This window comes from Phyllobates terribilis, unplaced genomic scaffold, assembly GCF_046119375.1.
Source record: "Phyllobates terribilis strain yellow unplaced genomic scaffold, ASM4611937v1 Scaffold_10__3_contigs__length_209671492, whole genome shotgun sequence".
Lineage (NCBI taxonomy): Eukaryota > Metazoa > Chordata > Amphibia > Anura > Dendrobatidae > Phyllobates > Phyllobates terribilis.
Genome location: NW_027362770.1, coordinates 192,997,473 through 193,024,387, shown reverse-complemented (window position 1 = coordinate 193,024,387; position 26,915 = coordinate 192,997,473). Strand labels below are relative to the sequence as shown.

At 49.6% G+C, this 26,915-nt stretch overlaps 4 protein-coding genes across 12 annotated transcripts in view; 3 read left to right on the top strand and 1 right to left on the bottom strand.

Moving 5' to 3' along the window:
• The window catches only part of ADA2 (adenosine deaminase 2), a 43,614-nt gene extending 43,001 nt beyond the window's left edge, over positions 1 to 613 (top strand). For all 8 annotated transcript variants that reach the window (XM_073650402.1, XM_073650403.1, XM_073650405.1 and 5 more), the window contains one exon: positions 39 to 613. In XM_073650402.1, coding sequence (XP_073506503.1) covers positions 39 to 150 — 112 coding nt within the window. In that variant the 3' untranslated portion in view covers positions 151 to 613. The remainder of the gene's footprint in view (positions 1 to 38) is intronic.
• Positions 614 to 2,434: 1,821 nt separating this feature from the next.
• On the top strand, positions 2,435 to 6,272 carry HDHD5 (haloacid dehalogenase like hydrolase domain containing 5). Of its 2 annotated transcripts, none has more exons than XM_073650401.1 (9): positions 2,435 to 2,566; positions 4,189 to 4,343; positions 4,459 to 4,662; positions 4,747 to 4,859; positions 4,979 to 5,072; positions 5,183 to 5,216; positions 5,319 to 5,493; positions 5,666 to 5,854; positions 5,938 to 6,272. In XM_073650401.1, the coding sequence occupies exons 2-9, from the start codon at positions 4,215 to 4,217 to the stop codon at positions 6,263 to 6,265; spliced, it is 1,266 nt and encodes a 421-aa protein (XP_073506502.1). In that variant the 5' UTR covers positions 2,435 to 2,566; positions 4,189 to 4,214; the 3' UTR covers positions 6,266 to 6,272. The 2 variants fall into 2 exon arrangements, with proteins under 2 accessions (XP_073506502.1, XP_073506501.1); XM_073650400.1 differs by having other exon boundaries at positions 2,565 to 2,686.
• A 4,750-nt stretch (positions 6,273 to 11,022) lies between these two features.
• On the top strand, positions 11,023 to 16,677 carry TMEM121B (transmembrane protein 121B). The gene has a single exon (XM_073650399.1). The coding sequence runs from the start codon at positions 12,452 to 12,454 to the stop codon at positions 13,448 to 13,450; it is 999 nt and encodes a 332-aa protein (XP_073506500.1). The 5' UTR covers positions 11,023 to 12,451; the 3' UTR covers positions 13,451 to 16,677.
• A 907-nt stretch (positions 16,678 to 17,584) lies between these two features.
• IL17RA (interleukin 17 receptor A) lies at positions 17,585 to 26,553 on the bottom strand. The gene is made up of 12 exons (XM_073650398.1): positions 26,350 to 26,553; positions 26,227 to 26,251; positions 25,977 to 26,123; positions 25,140 to 25,264; positions 24,907 to 25,024; positions 23,897 to 23,944; positions 23,665 to 23,816; positions 23,433 to 23,507; positions 23,238 to 23,334; positions 23,022 to 23,114; positions 22,767 to 22,784; positions 17,585 to 20,410 (listed from the first exon to the last, which is right to left on the bottom strand). The coding sequence occupies exons 1-12, from the start codon at positions 26,446 to 26,448 to the stop codon at positions 18,666 to 18,668; spliced, it is 2,742 nt and encodes a 913-aa protein (XP_073506499.1). The 5' UTR covers positions 26,449 to 26,553; the 3' UTR covers positions 17,585 to 18,665.
• Positions 26,554 to 26,915: the final 362 nt, after the last annotated feature.

The following is a 26,915-nucleotide window of genomic DNA, read 5'->3' as shown; positions in this document are numbered from 1 at the left end:
AACCAATCAGGACTCCTCATCGCCCCCAACTATTGCAGGTTCAGCTCTCTGTCTCCCGAGGGGAAGGACAGGTTGACGGACGTCTGGCAGAAGAAGTGGGACACATTCGTGGACGATTTGGCCAAGAAGACCCGGGAGGATGAGGAGTAGAGCGCAGCGCTTCACCGAGGCTCAGGCGTCACGTTATATCCGAGGAGGGCAAAAATACTGTATACAACATGGAGCAAGACAGGAGGAGAGTGAATGTGTGTGAACGAGGGTGAGAGTGGAGGACAGCGCGAGAGCGACGTGACTGCGTGCAAGATGTAGACATTGTGCTAGTGAATCCTGGATATTGGCGCTAGACCCGCTGCTTCCACCATTAGCCCCCCGGGGCTTCCTCACCCCCGGGGGCCGTACATGGGGAATGATATCCCGGTAGCAGAGGCTTAATGCTAGTGCCACGCAGTGCAGTACCCGAGACGTCTGTACCCTTACTGGTATATGAGGGCCACAGGCTGTGTGTACGGGATCTAGATTGTCAGCTCCTCTGGAGCAGGGACACGTGTGGGAGGGGGGATACGCTCTTTGTACAGCGCGGCTATGAATGTGTTAATAAATGACCCCCATCGTACCTGATTCAGTCTTCATTACGGATTTCTCTACTGCGGAGATTCACTTCCATCATTTACACCTGAAAATTAAATCTTGTGATCAGTGGTGGTCCTAACAGCTGGACCCCTAGAGATCAGCAAGTTATCACCTATCCACAGGACCTCGGTCTCGTGATCAGTGGTGGTCATTAGAAGCTGTACCCCTAGAAATCAGCAAGTTACCACCTATCAACAGGACCTCGGTCTACCGATCACTGGTCCCAGCAGCCGGACCCCTAGATATCAGCAAGTTATCATCTATCCACAGGACCTCCGTCTAGTGATCAGTGGTGGTCCTAACAGCCTTACCCCTAGAAATCAGCAAGTTATCACCTATCCACAGGACCTCGGTCGAGTGATCAGTGGTGGTCCTAGCAGCCAGACCCCTATAGATCAGAAAGTTATCACCTATCCACAGGACCTCGGTCTAGTGATCAGTGGTGGTCCTAGCAGCCGTACCCCTAGAGATCAAAAAGTTATCACCTATCCACAGGACCTCGGTCTCGTAATCGGGGGTGGTCTTATTGGTTGGACCCCCAGAGATCAGCAAGTTATCACATATCCACAGTACTCTTGTCTTGTGATCTGTGGTGGTCCCATCAGTGAGACCCCTAGACATCAGCAAGTTAGCACCTATGTACAGGACCCCGGTCTCGTGATTGGACCCCCAGAGTTATCATGTGACCTGTGAATAGGTGGTGGCTTGTAATCCTAGTATTAGGGTCATTCCTGTCTCCGTCGCAGTTTCACGTCCCCCAAACTAAAAATAAAAGAAAAATGAAGAAAAAATGATAAAAAAAAAAGTTTTAAAAATATAACAAAAATGTAAATAATAATAAATAATGAACATATTCGGCATCGAATAAAAAAATCCTTAAAAATCAGATCAAAACATAAAATGATTTATTCCGAAAGTCCCGAAAAGAAAAAAATTATCATTTTTTCAGTCGCCGCAGTTCCCCTTAAAATATAATGGTATTTATAGAAACTTTGGAGTAAACGAGTCCTCGCGCCTCTCCAGCGACAGAAAAGTTAAAAAAAAGTCTCGGAAAATGGAGATTTTTTTTATTTATTTTATCATTTTCTGATTTTTTTTTATTTTTTATGCAGTAAAATAAAAAAACCTCTACAAGTTTGGTATCGGCGCGATCGTACCGATGTGGAGAATCGCGTTTCTAGGTCATTTTTACCACACAATGAACGCCGTAAAAAACAAAACGCAAAAACATGGCAAAATTGTGGGTTTTTTTTCACCATTTTACTACAACTGGATTTTTTTTTCCTCATTATTCAGTAGATTATGTGGTACAGCGAGTGATGTCGTTCCGCAAAAAAAAAAAAAAAAAAGCCCTCGTACGGTACAGTACGGCTACGGAAAAATAAAAAAAAAGTTATGGATCTTGAAATAGAAGCAAAAAAATAAAAGCGCAAAAATGAAAAATCGCCTGGAAAGGAAGGGGTTAAGCCTGCCAATCATAATATTTCATAAAATAAAGGCAATAAGTATAACCCCCCCCCCTCACAAGATGGAGGATTTTACTTTCGTTTTACCTCAGGTTTCATTTCTGACAGAACATGAGGTAACTATGGAAACGCCTTAGACAATGACGTCAACGCGCCCGGCAGAGGACGCTCTGAGCTGTGAGTTTTTGTCTCCGCCGCTGGAGCCATATAATTGTGTGAGACAATCCCTTAGACGGTGAGGTCTCCAGAAACATGGCCGCCGCCACAGAACAACCCTCATGTCTGTGAGGACATGCATGTAGAGGTTTTCCCCAGTCGCCTTAACACGATTGTATACCTTTATCTCGCTCTTCTCTTTGTCATAGCTTCTGCTTCATTATAGAACTGTCAGTTGTAGATCCCGGAATTCTATTGGTGAGACTGGTTCACGTCTGGACTTCAGATCCCATCAGGCTCTGCGCCTGAATACGGTGAGCTCTACTGTAAGTGCATGCTGGGAGTTGTAGTTTTTTATTCTAGCTGTCATGGAAGCTGACGGGTGCAGTGTGTGAGGGTCAGTCGCGGCTCTCCTGGGAAAGTTACTTCTAGAGGTGAGACCGTCCCGGCTCCTGGTGTGTGGGGGCCCTCGGGTGACAAACTCCCAGGGGCCCCTCTTCTACAACTTGCTGTGTGAGGGTTGCAATTTTTTGGGAGGTGAAGTGATCAGGAAACAGCAGTGTTGTTGGACGGTGACACGTGACGTCCCCATGTGCGGTCATTGTTTTACATTTTGGGCTTATTTTTAAGAAATATTTAACTTCTTTTTTGTTATCGCCCCCGGGGACCTGAACCTGTAATCCGTGGCGCATTAACGTAATATCACCATGTGGTGTAATATTATCTGTGCAGCCCGGCCACGGGTGGGCAAACGTGGGGGCCACGGGTGGGCAAACGTGGCGGCCACAGGGGCTTCAGTAGTACTTAGGCGGGGGTGTGGTAGTATAGCTGTGCCGGTGTATCTGGGATGTAATAGCATAGCTGTGCCGGTGTATCTGGGATGTAGTAGCATAGCTGTGCCGGTGTATCTGGGATGTAGTATCATAGCTGGGCCGGTGTATCTGGGATGTAGTAGCATAGCTGGGCCGGTGTATCTGGGATGTAGTAGCATAGCTGTGCCGGTGTATCTGGGATGTAGTAGCATAGCTGTGCCGGTGTATCTGGGATGTAGTAGCATAGCTGTGCCGGTGTATCTGGGATGTAGTAGCATAGCTGTGCCAGTGTATCTGGGATGTAGTAGCATAGCTGGGCCGGTGTATCTGGGATGTAGTAGCATAGCTGGGCCGGTGTATCTGGGATGTAGTAGCATAGCTGGGCCGGTGTATCTGGGATGTAGTAGCATAGCTGGGCCGGTGTATCTGGGATGTAGTAGCATAGCTGGGCCGGTGTATCTGGGATGTAGTAGCATAGCTGGGCCGGTGTATCTGGAATGTAGTAGCATAGCTGGGCCGGTGTATCTGGGATGTAGTAGCATAGCTGGGCCGGTGTATCTGGGATGTAGTAGCATAGCTGGGCCGGTGTATCTGGGATGTAGTAGCATAGCTGGGCCGGTGTATCTGGGATGTAGTAGCATAGCTGGGCCGGTGTATCTGGGATGTAGTAGCATAGCTGGGCCGGTGTATCTGGGATGTAGTAGCATAGCTGGGCCGGTGTATCTGGGATGTAGTAGCATAGCTGGGCCGGTGTATCTGGAATGTAGTAGCATAGCTGGGCCGGTGTATCTGGGATGTAGTAGCATAGCTGGGCCGGTGTATCTGGGATGTAGTAGCATAGCTGGGCCGGTGTATCTGGGATGTAGTAGCATAGCTGGGCCGGTGTATCTGGGATGTAGTAGCATAGCTGGGCCGGTGTATCTGGGATGTAGTAGCATAGCTGGGCCGGTGTATCTGGGATGTAGTAGCATAGCTGGGCCGGTGTATCTGGGATGTAGTAGCATAGCTGGGCCGGTGTAGCGGGGGTGTGGTAGTATAGCAGTGCCTGTGTAGGGATAAAGCGGTGCCGGTGTTATTATGCTGCCAGTAATATGTGACCCTGTGTTTTTTTTCCCCATTTTCAGGACTGCTGCCTGACTGATCGCTGACGATGGCCGCCCTTGTGGGTTGGCCGCGGCTTTTCTCCAGGCTGGTGCAGCAGAGATCATTACCTGGGCGGCATCGGGCAGCGTCGTCGGCTGTGCCACCTCCAGGAGTGCGGGGATCACCGGTGGCCAATGTAAGTGCTGCCCCCACAATCCTGTGTGACTCGTGCCCCCCGGTTACGCTGTTGCTTCAGTGCCGCCCGTCCGGACTCGCCCTCATTCATCTGTTTAACCCCTTCCGTCTTGCAGTCGTCTCCGAGCTTCGGCCTGCTCTTTGACATAGACGGGGTGCTGGTCAGGGGCAGAAATCCCATCCCCGGAGCTGCCGAAGCCTTAAGGACATTACTGGACGGCGGTGGGAAGCTGGCGGTGCCCGTTGTGTTTGTGACCAATGCCGGTAACTGCCGGCGCCAGGAGAGAGCGACGGAGCTGAGCCGGGTGCTGGGGGTGGAGGTAAGAAACGCTCTACCGCATGGAAAAACGCAATGTGTGAACACACCCTAAGAGCAGCGATGGAGCCCTGTCTCTTCCCCGCAGGTCTCCGCTGATCAGGTCATCCTGTCGCACAGTCCACTGCGGATGTTCCACCACTTCCAGGATAAGTGCGTTCTTGTGTCCGGTCAGGGTCCGGTGGAAGACGTCGCCAAGGAGTATCCTTCTATGTGGGAACTTGCCCCATTATTGGCGGCTCAAACAATGTCCCGGGAGATCTGACTTGATCACCGTCCCTATAGATCTCTTCCCGCACGACCTCCTTGACACTTTGCAGCCTCGGCTTTATGAACGCGGTGACGATCGACGCCGTGAGGCAGGCGTACCCGCTGCTGGACATGGTGGACGAGCGTCGGAGGCCGAGGGGCGCTGTACGTATAGGTCCGGTCTGACCGCGATGGTTATCCCTGTATTTATCTCCTGGCGTGTACGGAGTTGTAGTCCCACTGACGCAGATATGTCCTGTTTCTGTTTTCTGCAGGTCGATGTCGGCGAGAAGCTTCCAGCCATAGAAGGTGAGACGGATAATTAATCTCAATAGCAGCTTTCTTAAAGGGGTTGTCTAGAGATCATGGAGTTGATCGGTGTAACCGGAGCTCCCTCTGGTTGCCTTGCAGCCGTTGTCTTGTTGGGGGAGCCGGTACGTTGGGAGACGAGTCTGCAGCTGATCCTGGATATCCTGCTGAGCGCAGGGCGGCCGGCGGAGTGGAGGACGCAGCCGCCGTATCCGCACATCCCCATATTAGCCTGTAATATGGATCTGCTCTGGATGGCGGAAGCAAAGATGCCCAGGTCAGCAGTGCGCCGCTGTTATACATGTCGCCACCAGGGGGCAGCGTTTCACAGAAGTTTATGGGCATCGCTGATTGTGCAGTCTGCTCTTCCACCACCGGAGGGTGCTATTCGCTGGAGGTCTGACATATTGCCTCATTTGTAACCCATCTCTTTTGTTTTTTTGCTGCAGGTTCGGTCACGGGACGTTTCTACTCTGCCTGGAAACATTATACTATAAAATCACAGGCCGAGAGCTGCGGTACGAGGCGCTGATCGGTAAACCCAGCCCTGTCACCTACACGTTCGCCGAGAAGCTAATTCTGAGCCAGACGAGGGAGCATGGGTGGAGTAGTCCCATTCAGACGCTCTATGCTATTGGGTGAGTTGCAGGACTACGGGGAGCGGCATTGTGGGAGTTGTAGTGTTTTGTCCCAGTCTCTTATCCCGCTTTTTCTGCTTTAGGGACAATCCCATGGCGGATATATACGGCGCCAACCTTTACAACCGCTGTCTGCAGAGCCGGAGAGGAGAGTCGCAACGGCCGCATAGCTGTCAGTCAGTCTTGGTGTGCACCGGGGTGTATAGTAACGGGGGCGAGGTGCCCAGTGACCTACGGGAGAGCGTGACGCGGACCGTATTCCACGGACACCGGGACTTTAAATTTGACCCCAGTCTGGTGGAGGCGTCCTACGTGGTGCGGGATGTGGGGGAAGCTTTGGAGCTGATATTGAAGAAGGAGGGATGGCGGTCAATACAGGAGCGCATCGATGATGTCACTGAGCCCCGATAACCAGAACGATCCGAACGTGCGCGTGCCGATGTCATCACTGAGCCCCGATAACCAGAACGATCCGAACGTGCGCGTGCCGATGTCGTCACTGAGCCCCGATAACCAGAACGATCCGAACGTGCGCGTGCCGATGTCATCACTGAGCCCCGATAACCAGAACGATCCGAACGTGCGCGTGCCGATGATGTCACTGAACCCGATAACCAGAACGATCCGAACGTGCGCGTGCCGATGTCGTCACTGAGCCCCGATAACCAGAACGATCCGAACGTGCGCGTGCCGATGTCATCACTGAGCCGCGATAACCAGAACGATCCGGACGTGAGCGCGCTGATGATGTCACTGAACCCCGATAACCAGGACGATCCGAACGTGAGCGCGCTGATGATGTCACTAAGCCGCGATAACCAGAACGATCCGGACGTGAGCACGCTGATGATGTCGCTGAACCCCGATAACCAGAACGATCCGAACGTGCGCGCGCTGATGATGTCACTGAACCCCGATAACCAGGACGATCCGAACGTGCGCGTGCCGATGTCGTCACTGAGCCGCGATAACCAGAACGATCCGGACGTGAGCGCGCTGATGATGTCACTGAACCCCGATAACCAGGACGATCCGAACGTGAGCGCGCTGATGATGTCACTAAGCCGCGATAACCAGAACGATCCGGACGTGCGCGCGCTGATGATGTCACTGAACCCCGATAACCAGAACAATCCGGACGTGAGCGCGCTGATGATGTCACTGAACCCCGATAACCAGAACAATCCGAACGTGCGCGCGCTGATGATGTCACTGAACCCCGATAACCAGAACGATCCGAACGTGCGCGCACTGATGATGTCACTGAACCCCGATAACCAGGACGATCCGAACGTGCGCGTGCCGATGATGTCACTGAACCCCGATAACCAGGACGATCCGAACGTGCGCGTGCCGATGTCGTCACTGAGCCGCGATAACCAGAACGATCCGGACGTGAGCGCGCTGATGATGTCACTGAACCCGATAACCAGAACGATCCGAACGTGCGCGCGCTGATGATGTCACTGAACCCCGATAACCAGGACGATCCAAACGTGTGCGTGCTGATGATGTCACTGAACCCCGATAACCAGAACGATCCGAAAGTGCGCGTGCCGATGATGTCACTGAGCCCCCGGCCCTGTGATCCGCCATTGCGATGTCTTTTAACCTTTATTTATTGTTGTTTTTTTTTACCGGATCATTGATACTGACCGCCTGATAATCCAGAAACTCTGTGATAGTGATCCGGCGTGATATCTGTTTGATAATCCGGAATGTCTGATAATCCGGCTCCTGATGGTTTTGTAGACACCAGATTAAATCACATATAATGACAACGCGTCGTCCTGTGTGTGAGCTCTGACCGATATCGTTGACCTCCGGACTGTGGAGAAGACCCCGGACACGTCCATGGAGGCGGTATCTCCGCAGCTCGGTCAGATGAGCAGCGGATTTTTCTCGCGGGAAGGAGTAAGATTTTGAAATATTCGGTGGTCCGGAGATGTCTGCACATAAGGGGGGCTATTGACGGGGCCTGATACTTGGGGGACCCCCATCCTCCGCAGGAGACAGATGGAGTCTCAGCCAGCCTCTCAGGGGTCCGGGCCTCTTTCCCACCTGTGGGTGTTTTGTGCCCGTCATCTCTTTACTGTATCATTAACCCATTATTATGGGATTCACAAGAGTGCTAGAACTACAACTCCCAGCAATCCCCGGCCGCTTGCAGAGCCGCTGCTCTGAATACTGATCTATGGAGGGATGATGATGTCTGTGGCGCCATCACACGACATGGGGGGAGGGTGGGAGCCCCGAGGGGCCACATCCAGCATTAAGGTGACCCAGTTCTGTCTGAGCGGATGTGTCAGTAATAGATTATCACTACATACAGGAGCTGGGGCATGGGAAGACCTGCTGGGACTTGTGGTCCTGCAGCAGATTCACTTCCTCTGGGGTCTGAGCCACGTGCAGAAATCTCGGCACCTTCAGCCTCGGCCCCATCACTGAGGTCTCTGCAGACTAGAAGATCCACCTTTCTCCGCCGCTCTCAAAAGACCACGATACAGGGTGAAAAAAGACTCCCGACCGTCATATTCACCCTTTCTCCACCTGTTCTACATTTGTTATCACTAGATTATTACCCACAATGCCATTTGTTGTGTTTAAAGCCCCTAGTCCTCCTATAAAAGCCGTTCTAGTGTCGGCCATTACTACCTCTTGTCGGCATTCCACCGCCTGACTGTAAAGAAGCCTTTCCTGTTTAGCTGCCGGAATCACCTTTCCTCCACACGTAATGAGCCCCCTGGTCCTTAGTATGAACTTTGTAAGGAAAAAGTCCTGTGCCGTCCTTTGCACTGACCAGACATATAGGAGCATTTATACCTATGAATGAGATCCTCTGCGGCGTCTTTTTTCCAGATCATTCCGTAATATTCTACCGCTTATCTCGTTTTTTTCATCCTACATAGTTTTGTGCCATCAGCAAAGGCTGACACTTCACTCTCAACCCCATCCACAAGGTCTTTACTAAAGAGATTAACAAGAATCAGTCCTAACACTGATCCTTGTAGTCCCCACTGCTCCCAGTACGGAGCCTTGTAGTCCCCACTGCTCCGGTACTGAGCCTTGTAGTCCCCACTGCTCCCAGTATTGAGCCTTGTAGTCCCCACTGCTCCCGGTATTGAGCCTTGTAGTCCCCACTGCTCCCGGTATTGAGCCTTGTGGTCCCCACTGCTCCCGGTACTGAGCCTTGTAGTCCCCACTGCTCCCGGTACTGAGCCTTGTAGTCCCCACTGCTCCCGGTACTGAGCCTTGTAGTCCCCACTGCTCCCGGTACTGAGCCTTGTAGTCCCCACTGCTCCCGCTACTGAGCCTTGTAGTCCCCACTGCTCCCGGTACTGAACCTTGTAGTTCCCACTGCTCCCGGTACTGATCCTTGTGGTCCCGACTGCTCCCAGTACTGAGCCTTGTAGTTCCCACTGCTCCCGGTACTGATCCTTGTGGTCCCGACTGCTCCCGGTGCTGAACCTTGTGGTCTCCGCTGCACCGTTGCTGATTCTTGTGGTCCCGACTGATTCCGTTACTGATCATTGTGGTCCAGACTGCTCGTGGTGATAATCCTTGTGGTCCCAACTGCTCCTGGTGCTGATCGTTGTGGCCTCACTGCTCCCGCTGCTGATCCTTGTGGTCCCCGCTACTGATCCTTGTCCTGACTGCTCCCGCTGCTGATCCTTGTGGTCCCCGCTGCCCCCGGTACTGATCTTTGTGGTCCCCTCTGCTACCGGTGCTGATCCTTGTGGTCCCCACTGCTACCGGTGCTGATCCTTGTGGTCCCCACTGCCCCTGGTGCTGATCCTTGTAGTCCCCGCTGCTGATCCTTGTGGTCCCCGCTGCCCCCGCTGCTGATCCTTGTGGTCCCCGCTGCTGATCCTTGTGGTCCCCGCTGCTGATCCTTGTGGTCCCCGCTACTGATCCTTGTCCTGACTGCTACCGGTGCTGATCCTTGTGGTCCCCACTGCTACCGGTGCTGATCCTTGTGGTCCCCACTGCCCCTGGTGCTGATCCTTGTAGTCCCCGCTGCTGATCCTTGTGGTCCCCGCTGCCCCCGCTGCTGATCCTTGTGGTCCCCGCTGCTGATCCTTGTGGTCCCCGCTGCCCCCGGTACTGATCTTTGTGGTCCCCTCTGCTACCGGTGCTGATCCTTGTGGTCCCCACTGCCCCTGGTGCTGATCCTTGTAGTCCCCGCTGCTGATCCTTGTGGTCCCCGCTGCCCCCGCTGCTGATCCTTGTGGTCCCCGCTGCTGATCCTTGTGGTCCCCGCTGCTGATCCTTGTGGTCCCCGCTACTGATCCTTGTCCTGACTGCTACCGGTGCTGATCCTTGTGGTCCCCACTGCTACCGGTGCTGATCCTTGTGGTCCCCACTGCCCCTGGTGCTGATCCTTGTAGTCCCCGCTGCTGATCCTTGTGGTCCCCGCTGCCCCCGCTGCTGATCCTTGTGGTCCCCGCTGCTGATCCTTGTGGTCCCCGCTGCTGATCCTTGTGGTCCCCTCTGTTCCCGATGCAGATCCTTGTGGTCCCCTCTGTTCCTGGTGTTGATCCTTGTGGTCCCCTCTGTTCCCGATGCTGATCCTTGTGGTCCCCGCTGCCCCTGGTGCTGATCCTTGTGGTTGCCTCTGTTCCCGGTGCTGATCCTTGTGGTCCCCGCTGCTGATCCTTGTGGTCCCCTCTGTTCCCGGTGCTGATCCTTGTGGTCCCCGCTGCCCCTGGTGCTGATCCTTGTGGTCCCCTCTGTTCCCGATGCTGATCCTTGTGGTCCCCTCTGTTCCCGATGCTGATCCTTGTGGTCCCCTCTGTTCCTGGTGCTGATCCTTGTGGTCCCCTCTGTTCCTGGTGCTGATCCTTGTGGTCCCCGCTGCCCCTGGTGCTGATCCTTGTGGTCCCCTCTGTTCCCGGTGCTGATCCTTGTGGTCCCCTCTGTTCCTGGTGCTGATCCTTGTGGTCCCCTCTGCCCCCGGTGCTGATCCTTGTGGTCCCCTCTGCCCCCGGTGCTGATCCTTGTGGTCCCCTCTGCTGACTTTATCCCATTTAGAGAATGTACCATTTATGACTCCTTGTTTCCTGTCCCCTAACCAGTTTTTCCCTGGCGTATAGAGCCCCCATGTATACACCGTGTATCCCTCCTGTGTGTGTATATATTCACCGTGCAGCGCTCACTCCCCTGCAGTGCCCTCCTCTCACCACTAGGTGGCGGCAGACCCGTCTCATTCTTTCGGCCGCAGAGAAGCTGCCGCTCGTCCTCCCGTTGGTTCCCGAGGCCCCCTGACCACATCCCGGCTGCTCAGGGCCCCGAGTCCCGGGATCCTCCAGTGACTGCAGCTGCCGGGGATCAGTCCCGGGATGTCACATCTTCCAGGCTGCTGCCTCTTCCGGGCGTCTCAGCCTCCTCTGCGCCCCCAGGTCAGTGCGTCCCCCCGCACCATGGAGCAGTGCCGGGAGCAGCCTCTGCTGGCCTCCACCTCCTAGCAGCTGTGCCTCCCTGTGCCCCCCACTACCTCTGCAGCCCCCCACACCGTGCGGCCTGAGCAGGACCCCGGAGATGATGTAACCGCACATTCCAGCAGATGCCCCGAGGTCTGCAGAGCTGACGACCACCAGGCACCTCCATTACTAGTGCTCCCCTCCCCCCTGCATTCTGCCCCCTATACACACCCTTTATTAGTGCACCCCAATAGTCCTCCTGTACACCCCTTTATTAGTGCACCCCAATAGTCCTCCTGTACACCCCTTTATTAGTGCACCCCAATAGTCCTCCTGTACACCCCTTTATTAGTGCACCCCAATAGTCCTCCTGTACACCCCTTTATTAGTGTACCCCAATAGTCCTCCTTTATTAGTGTACCCCAATAGTCCTCCTTTCTTAGTGTACCCCAATAGTCCTCCTGTACACCCCTTTATTAGTGTACCCCAATAGTCCTCCTGAACACCCCTTTATTAGTGTACCCCAATAGTCCTCCTGAACACCCCTTTATTAGTGTACCCCAATAGTCCTCCTGTACACCCCTTTATTAGTGTACCCCAATAGTCCTCCTGTACACCCCTTTATTAGTGTACCCCAATAGTCCTCCTTTATTAGTGTACCCCAATAGTCCTCCTGTACACCCCTTTATTAGTGTACCCCAATAGTCCTCCTGTACACCCCTTTATTAGTGTACCCCAATAGTCCTCCTGTACACCCCTTTATTAGTGTACCCCAATAGTCCTCCTTTATTAGTGTACCCCAATAGTCCTCCTTTATTAGTGTACCCCAATAGTCCTCCTGTACACCCCTTTATTAGTGTACCCCAATAGTCCTCCTGTACACCCCTTTATTAGTGTACCCCAATAGTCCTCCTGTACACCCCTTTATTAGTGCACCCCAATAGTCCTCCTGTACACCCCTTTATTAGTGCACCCCAATAGTCCTCCTGTACACCCCTTTATTAGTGTACCCCAATAGTCCTCCTGTACACTCCTATCCCTCATTCTTTGAGTTTGTAATTTTTCTGCCCTGTGGCCCCCACCCCCTGACATCCTGCCCCCTCCACTCTCCCCGTTACCTGTGGCCCCCTCGTGCCCCTCCTCCTCGGCCCCCTCTTCCACCTCCTCCACTCTGGGGATGACGGCTGGGGAGTTCCCACATGGGGGCCCTGGAAGGTCGCCACGAGGGGGCCCGGGCTGTGCTCTCCGTGGCTGTTATAAGGCGCTGTCCGTGGTGCTGCTGGTGGCACAGGGGGCACTGCTGGACCTGTACCTGATCGCGGGGACTGACCTGTACTGGTGCTCCTGGATAGCCACTGACCTGGTTGTGGTAGCCGGATGGGGGATCTTCTACTCCAAGAACAGCCGGGGCCAAAAAGCCTATCAGAGGTCGCTCAGCTCCACCGGGTACGGGCAAGTCCTCCGGCCAAAGAAGGGCCACTTTGCCTACAGCCACCTGGCCTGGCTGATATATGCCATAGCCTTCACCCCGAAGGTGACCCTGATCCTCTGCACCCCAATAGTGTATCAGATCGCGGCTGGGGTCCCACTGGGCAGCACAGGTTTCAGACTCACGGTGGCTCTCTCGGTTCCTCTCCTGTGGTCTCTGGTGCGCTCGCTCAGCGTTGACCCACGAGGTTGGCCACACCAAAGAGCCAACGGCTACTTCCTCGCCTCCTGCCTGGACCTGCTGGACAGCTACGCCCTCTTGGACCACATGCTGGAAGGGAAAGTACCGCTAACTTCTGTGATCCGCTACACCCTACTGGTTGTCTGCTTCGTGGCTCTGGCGTCCCCCGTCCTCTGGTTATCAGAGTTGGACTCTGCAGCTCCGGTCGGCTGTTGTCGCCTTTTCCTTCGCCTCCTCTGCAGCTCGTTGGTGGACGCCCCCCTCTTGGCCGTCCGTTGCTACTTAATGTTCAGTCCGACCCACCAACCCATGTCCGTCTTCATGTTAAAGAATGTCTTCTTCTTGGCCTACCGCTGGCTGGAGGTCCTGGAGCTCTGCTGCCTCCTAAAATCTCCAGGTCCTGACCACACGGACCGTCCCCCGGGACAGTTCAGCCACTGCGTGTCCGAAAACGACATGGGACCGCACGCTTACGTCAATACGCTGGCTGTGACATCACAGAACTGAGCGGCGCTCCCATGATGGCCGATCGTCCTGAATTAACCCCTTGTTCTCCAATGGACCTTGCTTTTCTTCCTTTACCAACACTGCCATGAAAATAAGTCCGGACCCCCGACTCCTTAGAAGATACCAAGATGCAAAGGGAGACCCTTTCGATGTCTAAATATGGAAAAGGGACGTACTGTATGGAGGTCGTATAGGAACGAGGGAACTGTATGGGGGTCTGTCGGGTCAAATCAAAAGGTTTTCGGGGGGGTTGGGGAAAAGTTGACATATCTGTGGTAGCTAAAAATTGATTGTTTTGTAGACGTCATGTGGTTAACCACCGTGAGCTCCTGTAATAAGTTATAATTGAAGGATGTAAAGGGAAGTTACCACCAGCACAATTTAAGGCACCCAAAAAAAATTGACAAAAGTGCCAAGAAGGAGAACTTAAGTGATCCTCCCCTACCCACTTGATTCCTTAAAGGGTTAATTCCGTTTTCGTAGATGAACATTATCGGATAGGGCTTGCAAAAACAAGCACTTTTGCAATTCGCTGCTTTTTAAAATTTGCAGCCGTTCTTGAGATATTAACATTTTCATTATTCTGCTCTCCTGCAGCGGTGGTCAGTTTCCAAGGCAACGAGCTGTAAACCAAAAGAAAAGTGTTCATATCTCAAGAACGGCTGACAATTTTGACAAGCAGCAAATTGCAAAATTGCTTGTCTTTACAAGCACTATCCAACAATACCCATCTGAAAAAAGTGTACAAAACCCTTTAAATTGCCATAGTGGGCGCCATTCTTACCAAAGTATAAATAGAGGGTTTGATCAAACGGAAATGGGTCTATTTGTGCATCTGTCGTGTTTTAGTGGCACATTGGGAAATTTTAAAGGAGCACACACCCTTTAAATTTTCCAAAACTTGCAAAAAAAAAAAAAAAAAAAAAAGAATTTTGAGTGAATTTAACGTAATTTGATGAGTAATGCATGCAACCTAACAATGGCTGGATGTAACTTTATATATGGTTTAATTCTATATTTAAAGGGGAACTCCTAATCTAAAGTAATCTTTGCCAGGAAAAAAAAAAAAAATATAATCCTTATTGGATTATCAACATTTTCCGGCAGCTGCAGGTCTGGATTAAAAATCTCCGGTTCAGTGTAGCTGCAATATTCACACCTACCTGCAGGTGTCACTTTAGCCTATGTGGTCAAAGAGGCCTATGCCGCCAACAGTGACCCCTACAGGTTATAAAAGAGAGAATATAACTTTTTTTTTTGTATGGAGATATCTTGAGAAAATATATTATATTTAGTGTCAAAGTGAAATAAAAAAAAAAAAATATTTTATGAAATGCAGGGAAAAAAAAATGCAAAAAAAAAAAAAAAAGTCTCTGTTGCCCTCCCGGTTCTGTCACCACGCGAGCGGGCTGCAGGCCGCCCTTATGTACTAATTACACCTGTCAGGTCTAAGCCCTGAGACCAGCACTGCCTTATCTCTCCTCACCCCAGGGCTCCTACCTGAAGATTTCGGAGTCTTTGGGTGTCTTAAAGGGGCTCGATAATTTTTTTTTTTTATTATTATTTCGATTAGTGTATTTGGGGTTAAAAATAATTTTCGTAATTGGGTTTCATTAAAAATTTTGCACCGTTTTTGCATTTACAGGCCACATTTAACTTTGATGTGGTCTGTGGTCATAAATTTTGAAAAAAAAAAAAAAAAGACAGATAAGAGATAAACATTCCTATTGGTCAGTCCCAATGACATCACTGCCAGATTTTCAGTTAACCCTTTCAGCAGCCAGCAATAGTTAGTACGATGGAGGCTGTAGGAGGGGAACGGTGCAAAATTTTTAATGAAACCTAATGAGAAAAACGAATTTTAGACAAAAATACACGCAAATATGTAAGAAAAAAAAAAAAAAATTCGTTCCAACCCCTTTAAGAATTGCTAAATTTTCAATCACATTCCAAAGGTTCAGGATAAAATTACTTTTGTAATATTTTTTTAGGTTTTGCATGGTTGCCATGACTACTGCTGGTTATTACTGTACTCCTAGAGAACAGGGGACTTCGTGGCCGAATATTTAAAGGGAGTGTCGCTTTACACATGGATTCGGATGGGCCGTTTTTTTAATGGCTCAGATGAATCCGCTGAAAAACGGCGTCTTACATCATCAACGCCTGCAGAAGAAATGATGCAGACTTCCCTTGTAATAAACCTGCACCAAAATCAGCGTGTAAGACATGGATTTTAACAGATTTACAGCCGAGTCCGTAGCAACCAATCAGATCACTGCTTTCATTTTCCAGTCTGAAGGGAAAAGAGGAAATCTGCATTCTAATTGGATGTTGTCTGCAGTAGGAAAATGAAAGTAGGGAGCTGATTGGCTGCTATGAGTCCATAGCAACCAATCAGATATCAGCTTGTATCTGGGTAATGAGGGTTAGAAAATGAAATCTGTGATCTGATTGGTTGCTATGGTGCACTAAGAATGGGTTGCTATGGGCCCCGCTGTTTATATAGATGCGGATCATTACCTTATTAATACTGCGACTAAAGAAAAAAAAAAACATGCAAAATCTGTTAAAGTGATAGTGACCGCCCTATGCGGCAGTCCTAGGAGACGACACCATCCGTAGCGTCCATGTGGCGCTATCCCCCATTGGTGACCGGCTGACGCCATCTTACATAACACTGGTACAATGGCCGCCGACCGGTAACACTCCTCTGAATCATACGGCAGTGACCAAACGCCTGTGTGATGTCATCGTGATGTCATCGTTATCTGTAGAAATCCAATAAGGGCTGTTCTTCTAGAGACGTCGCGCTCTCACTCAATCCAAACTGATTGTAAATGCAACAAGGCTCTCAGGTAACGCCGCACCAAGGGCTGTACCTCAGGTTCACACACATCAACGCACAAGATGGCCGCCACCAGCCCCGCGGGGCCAGGACTGCGCCTGCGAGGAGACGCAGCATAGGAGACACACTGAGCAATGCATGGAGAAATTAATATTTTTTTGTCTCATAGTGTTTTATAAAAGCCGGCGAACCCACGACTGTAAAAGAGATTCTGATTGATTCAGCACCGCAACATCACCGAAATGTAAGATGTATATTATCATCTGTCATATTACAGCATTGTGTGATTATAACGGCTATAATACTGCCCCCTATGTACAAGAATATAACTACTATAATACTGACCCTATGCACAAGAATATAACTACTATAATACTGCCCCCTATGTACAAGAATATAACTACTATAATACTGCCCCCTATGTACAAGACTATAACTACTATAATACTGCCCCCTATGTACAAGAATATAACTGCTATAATACTGCCCACTATGTACAAGAATATAACTGCTATAATACTGCCCACTATGTACAAGAATATAACTGCTATAATACTGCTCCTATGTACAAGAATATAACTGCTATAATACTGCCCCCTATGTACAAGAATATAACTACTATAATGCTGCCCCCTATGTACAAGAATATAACTACTATAATACTGCCCCCTATGTACAAGAATATAACTGCTATAATACTGCTCCTATGTACAAGAATATAACTGCTATAATACTGCCCACTATGTACAAGAATATAACTGCTATAATACTGCCCACTATGTACAAGAATATAACTGCTATAATACTGCTCCTATGTACAAGAATATAACTGCTATAATACTGCCCCCTATGTACAAGAATATAACTACTATAATGCTGCCCCCTATGTACAAGAATATAACTACTATAATACTGCCCCCTATGTACAAGAATATAACTACTATAATGCTGCCCCCTATGTACAAGAATATAACTACTATAATACTGCCCCCTATGTACAAGAATATAACTACTATAATGCTGCCCCTATGTACAAGAATATAACTACTATAATACTGCCCCCTATGTACAAGAATATAACTACTATAATGCTGCCCCCTATGTACAAGAATATAACTACTATAATGCTGCCCCCTATGTACAAGAATATAACTGAATCGGACAGAATCTCTGTACAGCCACTCTGGAGATGTCGCCCGCTTGCCCTGTGACTGTGATAACGGATGAATAAATGGTGATACCTTGTGCTCTGCGCCTCGTGTGATTTTTGGGTAATGATGACTCCATCAGTGATTTGATCCTTCATTTACTGATTGTAGTGGATATCAGTGCCGTAGATAAACAGAACAGATTCATGCGGATTACAATAGTCCGACACTTTATCCCCCCAATATCCGGGGATCAGCACCGTGATAGCATTACACTCTACTACTGATGATCGAGTGTGTTTCATTAACCCTTTGCGGCGAGCAGTGTCGCGGCTGTTAGACACCTGCAAAGATCGACTGTCCGTCTAACAGCCGTGACACTTGCAGCTGCGGCGACAATAAAATAAATACCAAGCACCCGAGCGTGCTCGCCGGAAAGGGTTAATGAAACACACTCAATCATCACTACACTCTACACATGATGGCGGTATTACATTACAATGTTATTACTCTGGTTGCCCGGATGTTCATACAGATATAGGAAAAGAAAATAAATCTTCGCTGTATCATCATCATCATCATCTGCGGTTGATGGCGCTAATAATTAAACAATAGGAAATTTACATTCATTCGTCATTTTCCGCAGCACGTCCGTCCGTTATACAGCGGCTCGGTAACTTCTGTGATTAGATTCAGAAGACTTCTTTCATTAATTTTAGAAAAAATTAAATTTCTCTATTAAAAAGAAACACTTTGGTGCACCTCCGTCACTGACAGTGGCATTTAAGGGGTTAATAGCAAGGAGCATGCTCTGGTCGCTGCTGGAGGTGACCAATCCATACACCCGCACCTAACATGTGCCGCACATGTACGTCACACGTTATACTACTGCAATACAATGAAAAATGTTCTAAGACTGCATAATGTAGGCACAGTTATTGGGTCACACTATGGCGGCATGACTTGGTAACTGTACTATGGTATATACTAAGGCATAAGCACTGTACAGTAGAATATGTGCCTTGTATAGTGATGGCAGCACTGTAGAGCATTGTTCTTTATAGACTTGATAGCGGTATTAATATGGTCATCATATGGCACTATTAATTAGGCACTGTTTGGTAAGGTTATATACAAGCGGGGTCCAAGTGCTGACGATGGATCAGAAATAGAATAGGATTGCAGCTTTGGCTGTGGCTAGAATAGAAGACAATATGGCTCATTATACCGCCTGCACATTATTAGGGTTCATGGTTCCGTATCCCAGATCCTCGAACGGACAGTGCTTATTATCAGTCTGACCCGCAAGCAGGTAATGGTCACCACACTGCTCGTATACATCGTCCATCTGGGGACTCATTCTATGACCTCCCCGGACACTCGTTTCTCCGAGATCCATGGGTCTGGACGGATCAGTTTGAAGGAAACGTTCAGTGCCGGTTGGTAGAGGTTTGTCAGTGTCTCCCAACATTGGCTGACGCTCGTAAACAGTTACCGCCGGCCATTCTGTGGCTACGCGCTGATCGCCGAGGATAGTCTGCAGGAGAAACTTATGCTGAGCTTTCAGCAAGTCATTGGGGTTGACATCTTGGTTAGATTCATACACATCGTAATATGCGTCCTCATCAACCAAAGGATCAAAGCTCGCTCCATAGGCTCCAGCCTGATCTACAAAGTCGCTCTGTAATAAAAACCTTTTCTGGGCTTCACCTAAGTCCTCAGATTGGCCGCCTTGGTCACTTAGCATGGACAAGTCCACCTGACATAATGAGTCAAGGAGAGACCTCTCCATGGGTACAGATGGAGACAGTCTTGGACCCTCTTCATGGAAGACCAGTTCTGGGTCATCGTATTGATCGAAGAAGCTCTGGCAGAGGAGCCTTCTTTGGGCTTCGCCCACATCCTCCATCGGGCCGTCTTGGTCAGTTGGTATAGACAAGTCCAGCTGATCTAGGCGCCGGTCATAAAGTGGTACGGACTCATCCGCATCGACCAAGAATGGCTGCTGTCTATAAGACGCCCCGAGAACTTCCATATGAAGGGACGGCTGCACAAAGGTGACCGGCGACAGCTCCTCATTAATTCGAGGCACCACGTAGGCATCTGAGCAACCGACCACCAGAGACGGGTTTACCGATCGAAGAGGCTCCGGCTCAATGATGTGAGGAGTCACGATAGAGACTGAAGACTCCGGTTGGAGGATGCGAGGATAGACTCTACAAGTGAGCTTGTGTCCAGCCTCATCCTCCACCACGGGCTGCTCATTCACTTGTGCTGGGATATACTCCCTTCCTAACCAATCCACGTGTGTCTCCTGCCAAGTCCGGCACTGCTCAACGGCCTTCACCAAGTAGCGGTAGCTTGGATGTCCTGCCACGTCCACGTTATATTGCACATTGGGCTGATGACTCTCTATCCTCTGAATGCGGAATAAGAGGTGTTCCAGGTTTTCAATCAGCGCGTACGGAGGGCAGATTTCAAGTGGAGAAGGGATATCTCCAAAATCACTCAGGTCACTGAAATAAGCCACGAGGTATCGATCGTAAGGGTTGGCCTTCTGGAAGTCGGGGAGGATGTTTGCCAGTGCGGGAGTGAAGAGGTCCCCGAACATGTAAGCGGCATCTTCAGGTAGCGACACCCGCTCTTCCTGGCCGGTCTGCATCGCTCGCCATTTTGCTTGAACCCCTCTGGAACATAGAATAAGGATTGTCCCGTTCGCCTTCTCGATTTCGGCTTTTTGATAGCCCAGCCAGGCCATGACACCTTTTATCCCAATCATTTGGCTCTGGTACCGATCCAGTATGACGTCCAGGCCCCAGGCCAAGCTCAGGAAGTCTGCCAGCCTCACGACGACATTGACGTAAAGCTCGTGATCGGCAGAGTAAACCAGCCATACTTTCCGCTTCTCCAATGGAGGAGGAGGTGGTGGTGATGGCGGCATTGATGGGGGCAGGGCAGAAGTTTTACCTGTAGTGAAAAAGAGAAAAAATAAAATTACAAAATACTGTATCATTTTGGAAGCATTATGAATTCTGGAATAATGTATTTTTCATTAGTGCCACTAGATGGCAGGAGAGCAAGCATCCACTCATGCACACGACTGTCTCACTTTCAATCTTGCTGCAAAGATACATTGATGATATTTCTGCAAAACGCATAGTCCCCAAGTATACGGTGAGCAGGATGTAAATCAGTATGAAGGGAATAGTTTGTGACAGATTACAATCCATGAACAGCGCTACATAATCTGCTGGCGCTATACAAGGAATTAGTATTTAATGGCCTTTATTTCGATTTCAAGCTATGGCTGACTTGATGGATGAACGATCCGTAGGAAGATCGACCTTGTGCAGGCTAGATAGGTCCACCAGGGTCTTCTCCACCGTTAATTTTATTGTATCAAGCCATTGGGTTGCTGGTCTTCCTTTTCGCCTTGTTCCTTGTATCCTTCTGACCATGGTGTCGTTCTCCGGTGATTGCACTCTTCGTATGATGTGTCCAAAGTAGACAAGTCATAGCTTGGCGATCCCTGCTTCCAGTGACATTTCTGGCTTGATTTATTCTTCTTGGCATCCATGGTATTGATAACATCCTTCTCCAGCACCACATTTCGAAGGCGTTGATTCTTCTTCTGTCTTGTTTCTTTATCGTCCAGGTTTCGCATCCGTGTGTTACCACAGAAAAGACCAGATTATGCACGAGTCGTGTCTTAATAGTGAAATGTTCCTCGAATTGAAGACTGCCCAGTGACTTCATTGTTGATTTGCCCATAGCTATACTCCTACTGACTTCCGGTGTCGTCGCTGCATCTTGAGTGATCATTGATCTGAGTAAGTTGAAGACCTTCACAATTTCCAGTTCGTCGCGTCCATTTCAGATGTGTCCCGGTCATTCCTGGCAGTAGTCAATATCTTTGTATCGAGTAGTAGTCCCATGCTCGAGCTTTCCATCTTGACGCTCCGTAATAAGTCCTTTATTCCATCTACGTTTGTCGCTATCAATGTTGTATCTTCTGCGGATTTAAAGATAGTTGATGGTTCGTCAAGCAATATTGATTCCTTCTTTTTCGGCAAGTCGAGTCTTCCTGACAATAGCTTATACCTATAAACTGAAGGGAAATGATGACAGGACGCCGCCTTGTCTGACGCCTCGCTCTACTTTGAACCATGCTGCCGGGTTCCGTTCAGACTGTTGCGTCTTGGTCGATGTAAAAGGTTCCTAATGAGGCTGATCAGATGGTTCGGCATACCCATATCCTTTATGGTATGCCAAAGTTTCTGGTGATCAACACAGTCGAAGGCTTTGCTGTAGTCGATGAAGTAAAACTAGATCTCCTTGTTGTATTCTTTGGCCTTTTCCATCTAATGTTAGCAATCACATCTCTTCTTCCTCGGCTTTTTCTGAATCCAGCTTGTTCCTCTGGCAGCTCTTTATCAGTAGGGCTGTAGCCGTCTGTGTAGGATCTTCTGTAGTATTCTGCTGGCATGAGGTATAAGCGCAATAGTCCAATAGTTTCCACAGTCGGTAGCATCTCCCTTCATCGGAATAAACGATGATCTTGTCCAGTCCTTGGATCATTTACCAGTTGTCACAGGAGTTTGATGACATCAACTGCGGCTTCCGAAGACTTCCTTAGCTCTATGGGAATATTGTCACATCCAGGTACTTTGTTGTTTGACAGAAACTTTATCACAGCAATGACTTAATCTTTTAAGATGATCAGTTGACTATCACTTCACGTCTCAGTTTCTTCCCGTATCACCGAGTCGTTCTTGTGGAGGTGCTCCGTGTATTCTTTCCAGCTTTCCTTAATCTGTTCTGGTTCAGTTAGTTTGTTACCATTGGCGTCTTTCAACATTCCCACTCTTGGTTGAAACTTTCGTTGTACCCCTTTGATCTTTTGGTACGCCTTCCTGGTCTTGCCCCTCATATGTTCACTTTTTATCTCTTGGTAATAAAGTTCTTTGTCTGCTCAAACGGCTCTCTTTAGTCTTTTACTGACGTCTGCCTCCTGCTTATTACCTTTTCCCATTAGTCTTTCTTCGATGATCTTTAGGGTTTCTTCTATCTCTTGTTTATCGTCTTACTGGCTTCTTCAGTAATAGCACATAAATTATTCAGATAATAGTTGCATCCATGTTTATTTATTTTTTTTTACTTTGCAAAATTAAAATATTTATGTCTCGGACTGTTACTGAACGTGGCGATACCCATTGTGTTAAGTTTCTAAAATATTTCAATTTTTTTAAAAACATTTTTAATATCCCCCCACCCCCTCCACTAATTTACATTTTTTGGGGGAAAGGGTTAAACCTTCACTCACCTGATCTGTAGATGCAATCTATAAGAAAAGAGAGGCAGAAAGTCAGCAAAAATATAAATAAAAAAAATAAAAAATGCAAATATCTCGACAGCTCTGCCAGCACCGCCAAACGCCCACAGCAGCAGATCCATAGAAGATGTCACGTGCAGCGGGGGAAGCGACTAGGGTATTAACTCTATGCAGCTCATGAGTAACTGAGCTAACATGGGGGAAGGGAGGACCCAGGATCCCACAGCCGCAAGGTTTGGTTCTTACCTCGAAACCGCCAAAAGAAGATTATTGAGCCCACGAAGACCATAACCACTACAGCGGCCACAATCAGCCACACGTGGACCGGAAGCGGCGGCACTGCAGATTGAGATAACAACACGTTAATGCTCCAGTCACATCCAAAGCTGCATCTATCATTCTGTTGGATTCCAGTTATCGCTGCAGGACCCCACCTCCGATATATTGACAGTCGTGGCTCACCTGGGGTCGGAGGGGCTGGTGTCAGAGGAGGGGGACACGTTGGAGCGTACCACTGACGCACGCAATCCGAATAACAATTCTCCATATGGGGCCAAACCTGAAAAGTAATAACAGGGAGAGCAGAACTGAAATAAAAGTGTCTGGTGCACAGACAGCAGCAAAATAAAACTATGGGTTAAGAGACATCTTCATTACCGAGACGTTGTACCAGCATGGCTCGTATGAGACAGGGTTGGGGATGGTAACCTGCACTCGTTCAGCAGTCGCCCCCTGTAGGCCGGGAGAAGAAAGAAAAATAAGTTGCAATGCCAAGTTTGTCCACCATGAGGCAGCATCAAACACTTAGTTATGATAGAAAACCGAAGCAACCGAGACGTCCATAATCCTGGGTTTGACCCGTGCCCCAACGGAGATCCGGAATGATTACCTGCCGCAGGACGACCTCCGCCGACCGCATGATCTTCATAGAGCGGATATTCACCAGGACGCCATATATGAGGGCGTCGCTTCGAGGGGTAAATGTCACAATCAGTTGGTCTCCAGAGAATTCGAGGTTGATCTTAGGGCTCCAGCAATATCCTGAAGGATTGAGCAGAGGATGTAATAAATCCTGACATCAGAACTTTACCGCTAAGGTACAGCGCTGGTCACACACGTACCCTCCTTACAGCAGGTCCACGTCTCCATCATCCCATTCTCACTGCACCCTGAAAATGCAGAAGACACCGGGGTTACAACGTCCTGGAACGTTCCAGCCGCAAAACACAAAGTTACCGAGACTCCTGCCGATCAACCCAACCACTGCTCTATACTGTAAAGTGTCCCGGCATCATCTGCCTGATCAGTGTCGCCACAGAGCTGAAATCTAACTGCTGCCCACATGACAGGAGCTCAGGTAAAGCAATTTAAGTACACTGTAACTCCACCAGCAGAATAGTGAGTGCAGCTCTGGAGTATAATACAGGATGTAACTCAGGATCAGTAATGTAATGTATGTACACAGTGACTGCACCAGCAGAATAGTGAGTGCAGCTCTGGAGTATAATACAGGATGTAACTCAGGATCAGTAATGTAATGCATGTGCACAGTGACTGCACCAGCAGAATAGTCAGTGCAGCTCTGGAGTATAATACAGGATGTAACTCAGGATCAGTAATGTAATGTATGTACACAGTGACTCCACCAGCAGAATAGTGAGTGCAGCTCTGGAGTATAATACAGGATGTAACTCAGGATCAGTAATGTAATGTATGTACACAGTGACTGCACCAGCAGAATAGTCAGTGCAGCTCTGGAGTATAATACAGGATGTAACTCCGGATCAGTAATGTAATGGATGTACACAGTGACTGCACCAGCAGAATAGTGAGTGCAGCTCTGGAGTATAATACTGGATAAGTAATACAGGAAATATCACTCTGTACATTACAGCCAGAGAAACTCCCAGACATATAATCCTCCCTGTATGAACATCCCCTTAGATGGAAGCAGGGGTATAAGTTCCACCACTTTATACAAGCTCCGGCCACTGTGGCATCCACACTGAGCGCCCAGTGACCTCTAGTGGTAGTTAAGTAAACTGCAATTTAGATTTTCACTTCAGCTTCATCCACACAGCAGCCAATGAATAAATGAGAAGATGAGGAAATATCCGCGTTCTCTCGTTACCTGGAGCTTTAAACCTCTGCTCTCTGCGGTTGACATCGGTCTCTTTCGGCAGGTGCTGGACACTTACAAGGTATTCATTACCAGGAAACACCTCAAACTTGTCGTAAAAGAACTTCCACTATAAGAGAGAACAGTGTGAACTGGCTGATACGGGAGAGCAACTACATCAGATGACACATAACCAGAATATAATCCGTACTGCACACGGAGATAATATCCTGGGATTCACCTACCGCCTGCTGGTGCTGATCCCGCTGACTGCCAAACCCGTTACTGAACTGGAACTGAACACAACGAGTGCGACCCGAAGAAAAATCCAGAACCAAGATCTCCGCACCTTGTAGAATCCGGATACTGACTGCGAGGACAAGGGAGAGTCACTAGGGGGCACCACAAATGTCATTGTCCCAAACCCCAAATGTCATCATCCTGTACCCCGAGTGTCATCATCCTGTACCCCAAGTGTCATCATCCTGTACCCCAAGTGTCATCCTGTACCCTGAGTGTCAGTGTCATCATCCTGTACCCCGAGTGTCATCATCCTGTACCCTGAGTGTCAGTGTCATCATCCTGTACCCCGAGTGTCATCATCCTGTACCCTGAGTGTCAGTGTCATCATCCTGTACCCCGAGTGTCATCATCCTGTACCCCGAGTGTCATCATCCTGTACCCTGAGTGTCAGTGTCATCATCCTGTACCCCGAGTGTCATCATCCTGTACCCCGAGTGTCATCATCCTGTACCCCGAGTGTCAGTGTCATCATCCTGTACCCCAAGTTTCATCATCCTGTACCCCGAGTGTCATCATCCTGTACCCCGAGTGTCATCATCCTGTACCCCGAGTGTCAGTGTCATCATCCTGTACCCCAAGTTTCATCATCCTGTACCCCGAGTGTCATCATCCTGTACCCCGAGCGTCAGTGTCATCATCCTGTACCCCGAGTGTCATCATCATCATCCTGTACCCCGAGCGTCAGTGTCATCATCCTGTACCCCAAGTGTCATCATCCTGTACCCCAAGTGTCAGTATCTCATCTTGTACCCCCGGCGTCTTTCCCCCCGGACACTCACAGTCGATGCCTACGGTCCAGTTCACCATCAGGACCGGCACGCGATGTCCCGTCTCATTCAGCCCGATCCCCGCAGTGACCCCCATACTGGAGGGGGCGGTGGGCGTCCAGGCGGCGGGTCGGAGCCAGCTGATATCCGGGCAGTCACCTAAAGAAAAACTCCAGGTAAATGTCTACTCCTCGGCACCCTCCTGACATACTCTGTGCTGCTGTGACCCGGCAGATACAGGTGAGAGGAGATTATCACTTACTGTCCCGGACTGTGCACTCAATACCCTGCAAAAAAAGAAAAAAAGGCTTGTGAGCAATTATTCTCTGTTATCAGCCTTCAGCGTTGGGGGAGGGGAGGCCGCCATGACTGTCGGGTCTCTCACCGGCTGAGAACAGTTGAAGGCTGGGGAGTGGATGACTCGGAGTCCCCGGGCGGCACCCAGGAGCCCGGCGAGCACGAGGAGGCGGACAGCCGGCGCCATGTCCTCCGCCCCCGGTCCGCTCCGCTCACGGACTGCGCCGAGTGACACTGCGCTTCCGCCTTCCCTCGGTTGAGAACTATATGCAAATCACCGGGGCGTGCGGACCAATCAGAACGCTCCATCCTGCCCAGGTGAGAGCGGAGGGGAGGTGGCTATTCCGGGAATTGAGGTAAGGTGGGGAAATCCCAGGTATGCAAATGAGTGGGCGGGGCTGTGATATTATTTTAGTTTGTCGTCCGCTAGAATTGGTCCAGTGACGTCACGACTCATCTATAAAGCCAACCCCAAAGGAGGAGCGACTCAGTTGCCGCGGCGTGAGGCGGCTAGTAGGTGGTCAAGGGCTGTGCCCTCCGTGGCTTCTGTCAGCGGACTGGACGGGCCAAACTGAGGGTAAGGAAGAAAATATAACACAGGGAAAGATCCACTTTCGGTAGAATCGGTCACACAAGTAGCCAGGTGGTCTTAAT

Bases quoted from the DNA above. Each gene is read 5' to 3' on its own strand.
- HDHD5 (XM_073650401.1), top strand. From the start codon at position 4,215: ATGGCCGCCCTTGTGGGTTGGCCGCGGCTTTTCTCCAGGCTGGTGCAG. The intron at 4,860-4,978 runs GTATCCTTCTAT...GACACTTTGCAG, and splicing joins GTGGAAGACGTCGCCAAGGA to CCTCGGCTTTATGAACGCGG. The intron at 5,217-5,318 runs GTGAGACGGATA...GTTGCCTTGCAG, and splicing joins GAAGCTTCCAGCCATAGAAG to CCGTTGTCTTGTTGGGGGAG.
- TMEM121B (XM_073650399.1), top strand. From the start codon at position 12,452: ATGACGGCTGGGGAGTTCCCACATGGGGGCCCTGGAAGGTCGCCACGA.
- IL17RA (XM_073650398.1), bottom strand. From the start codon at position 26,448: ATGGCGCCGGCTGTCCGCCTCCTCGTGCTCGCCGGGCTCCTGGGTGCC. The intron at 25,265-25,976 runs GTGAGTGTCCGG...TTGTCCTCGCAG, and splicing joins CTGGACCGTAGGCATCGACT to TCAGTATCCGGATTCTACAA. The intron at 23,508-23,664 runs GTAATCATTCCG...CCCGGCCTACAG, and splicing joins CGGAGGTCGTCCTGCGGCAG to GGGGCGACTGCTGAACGAGT.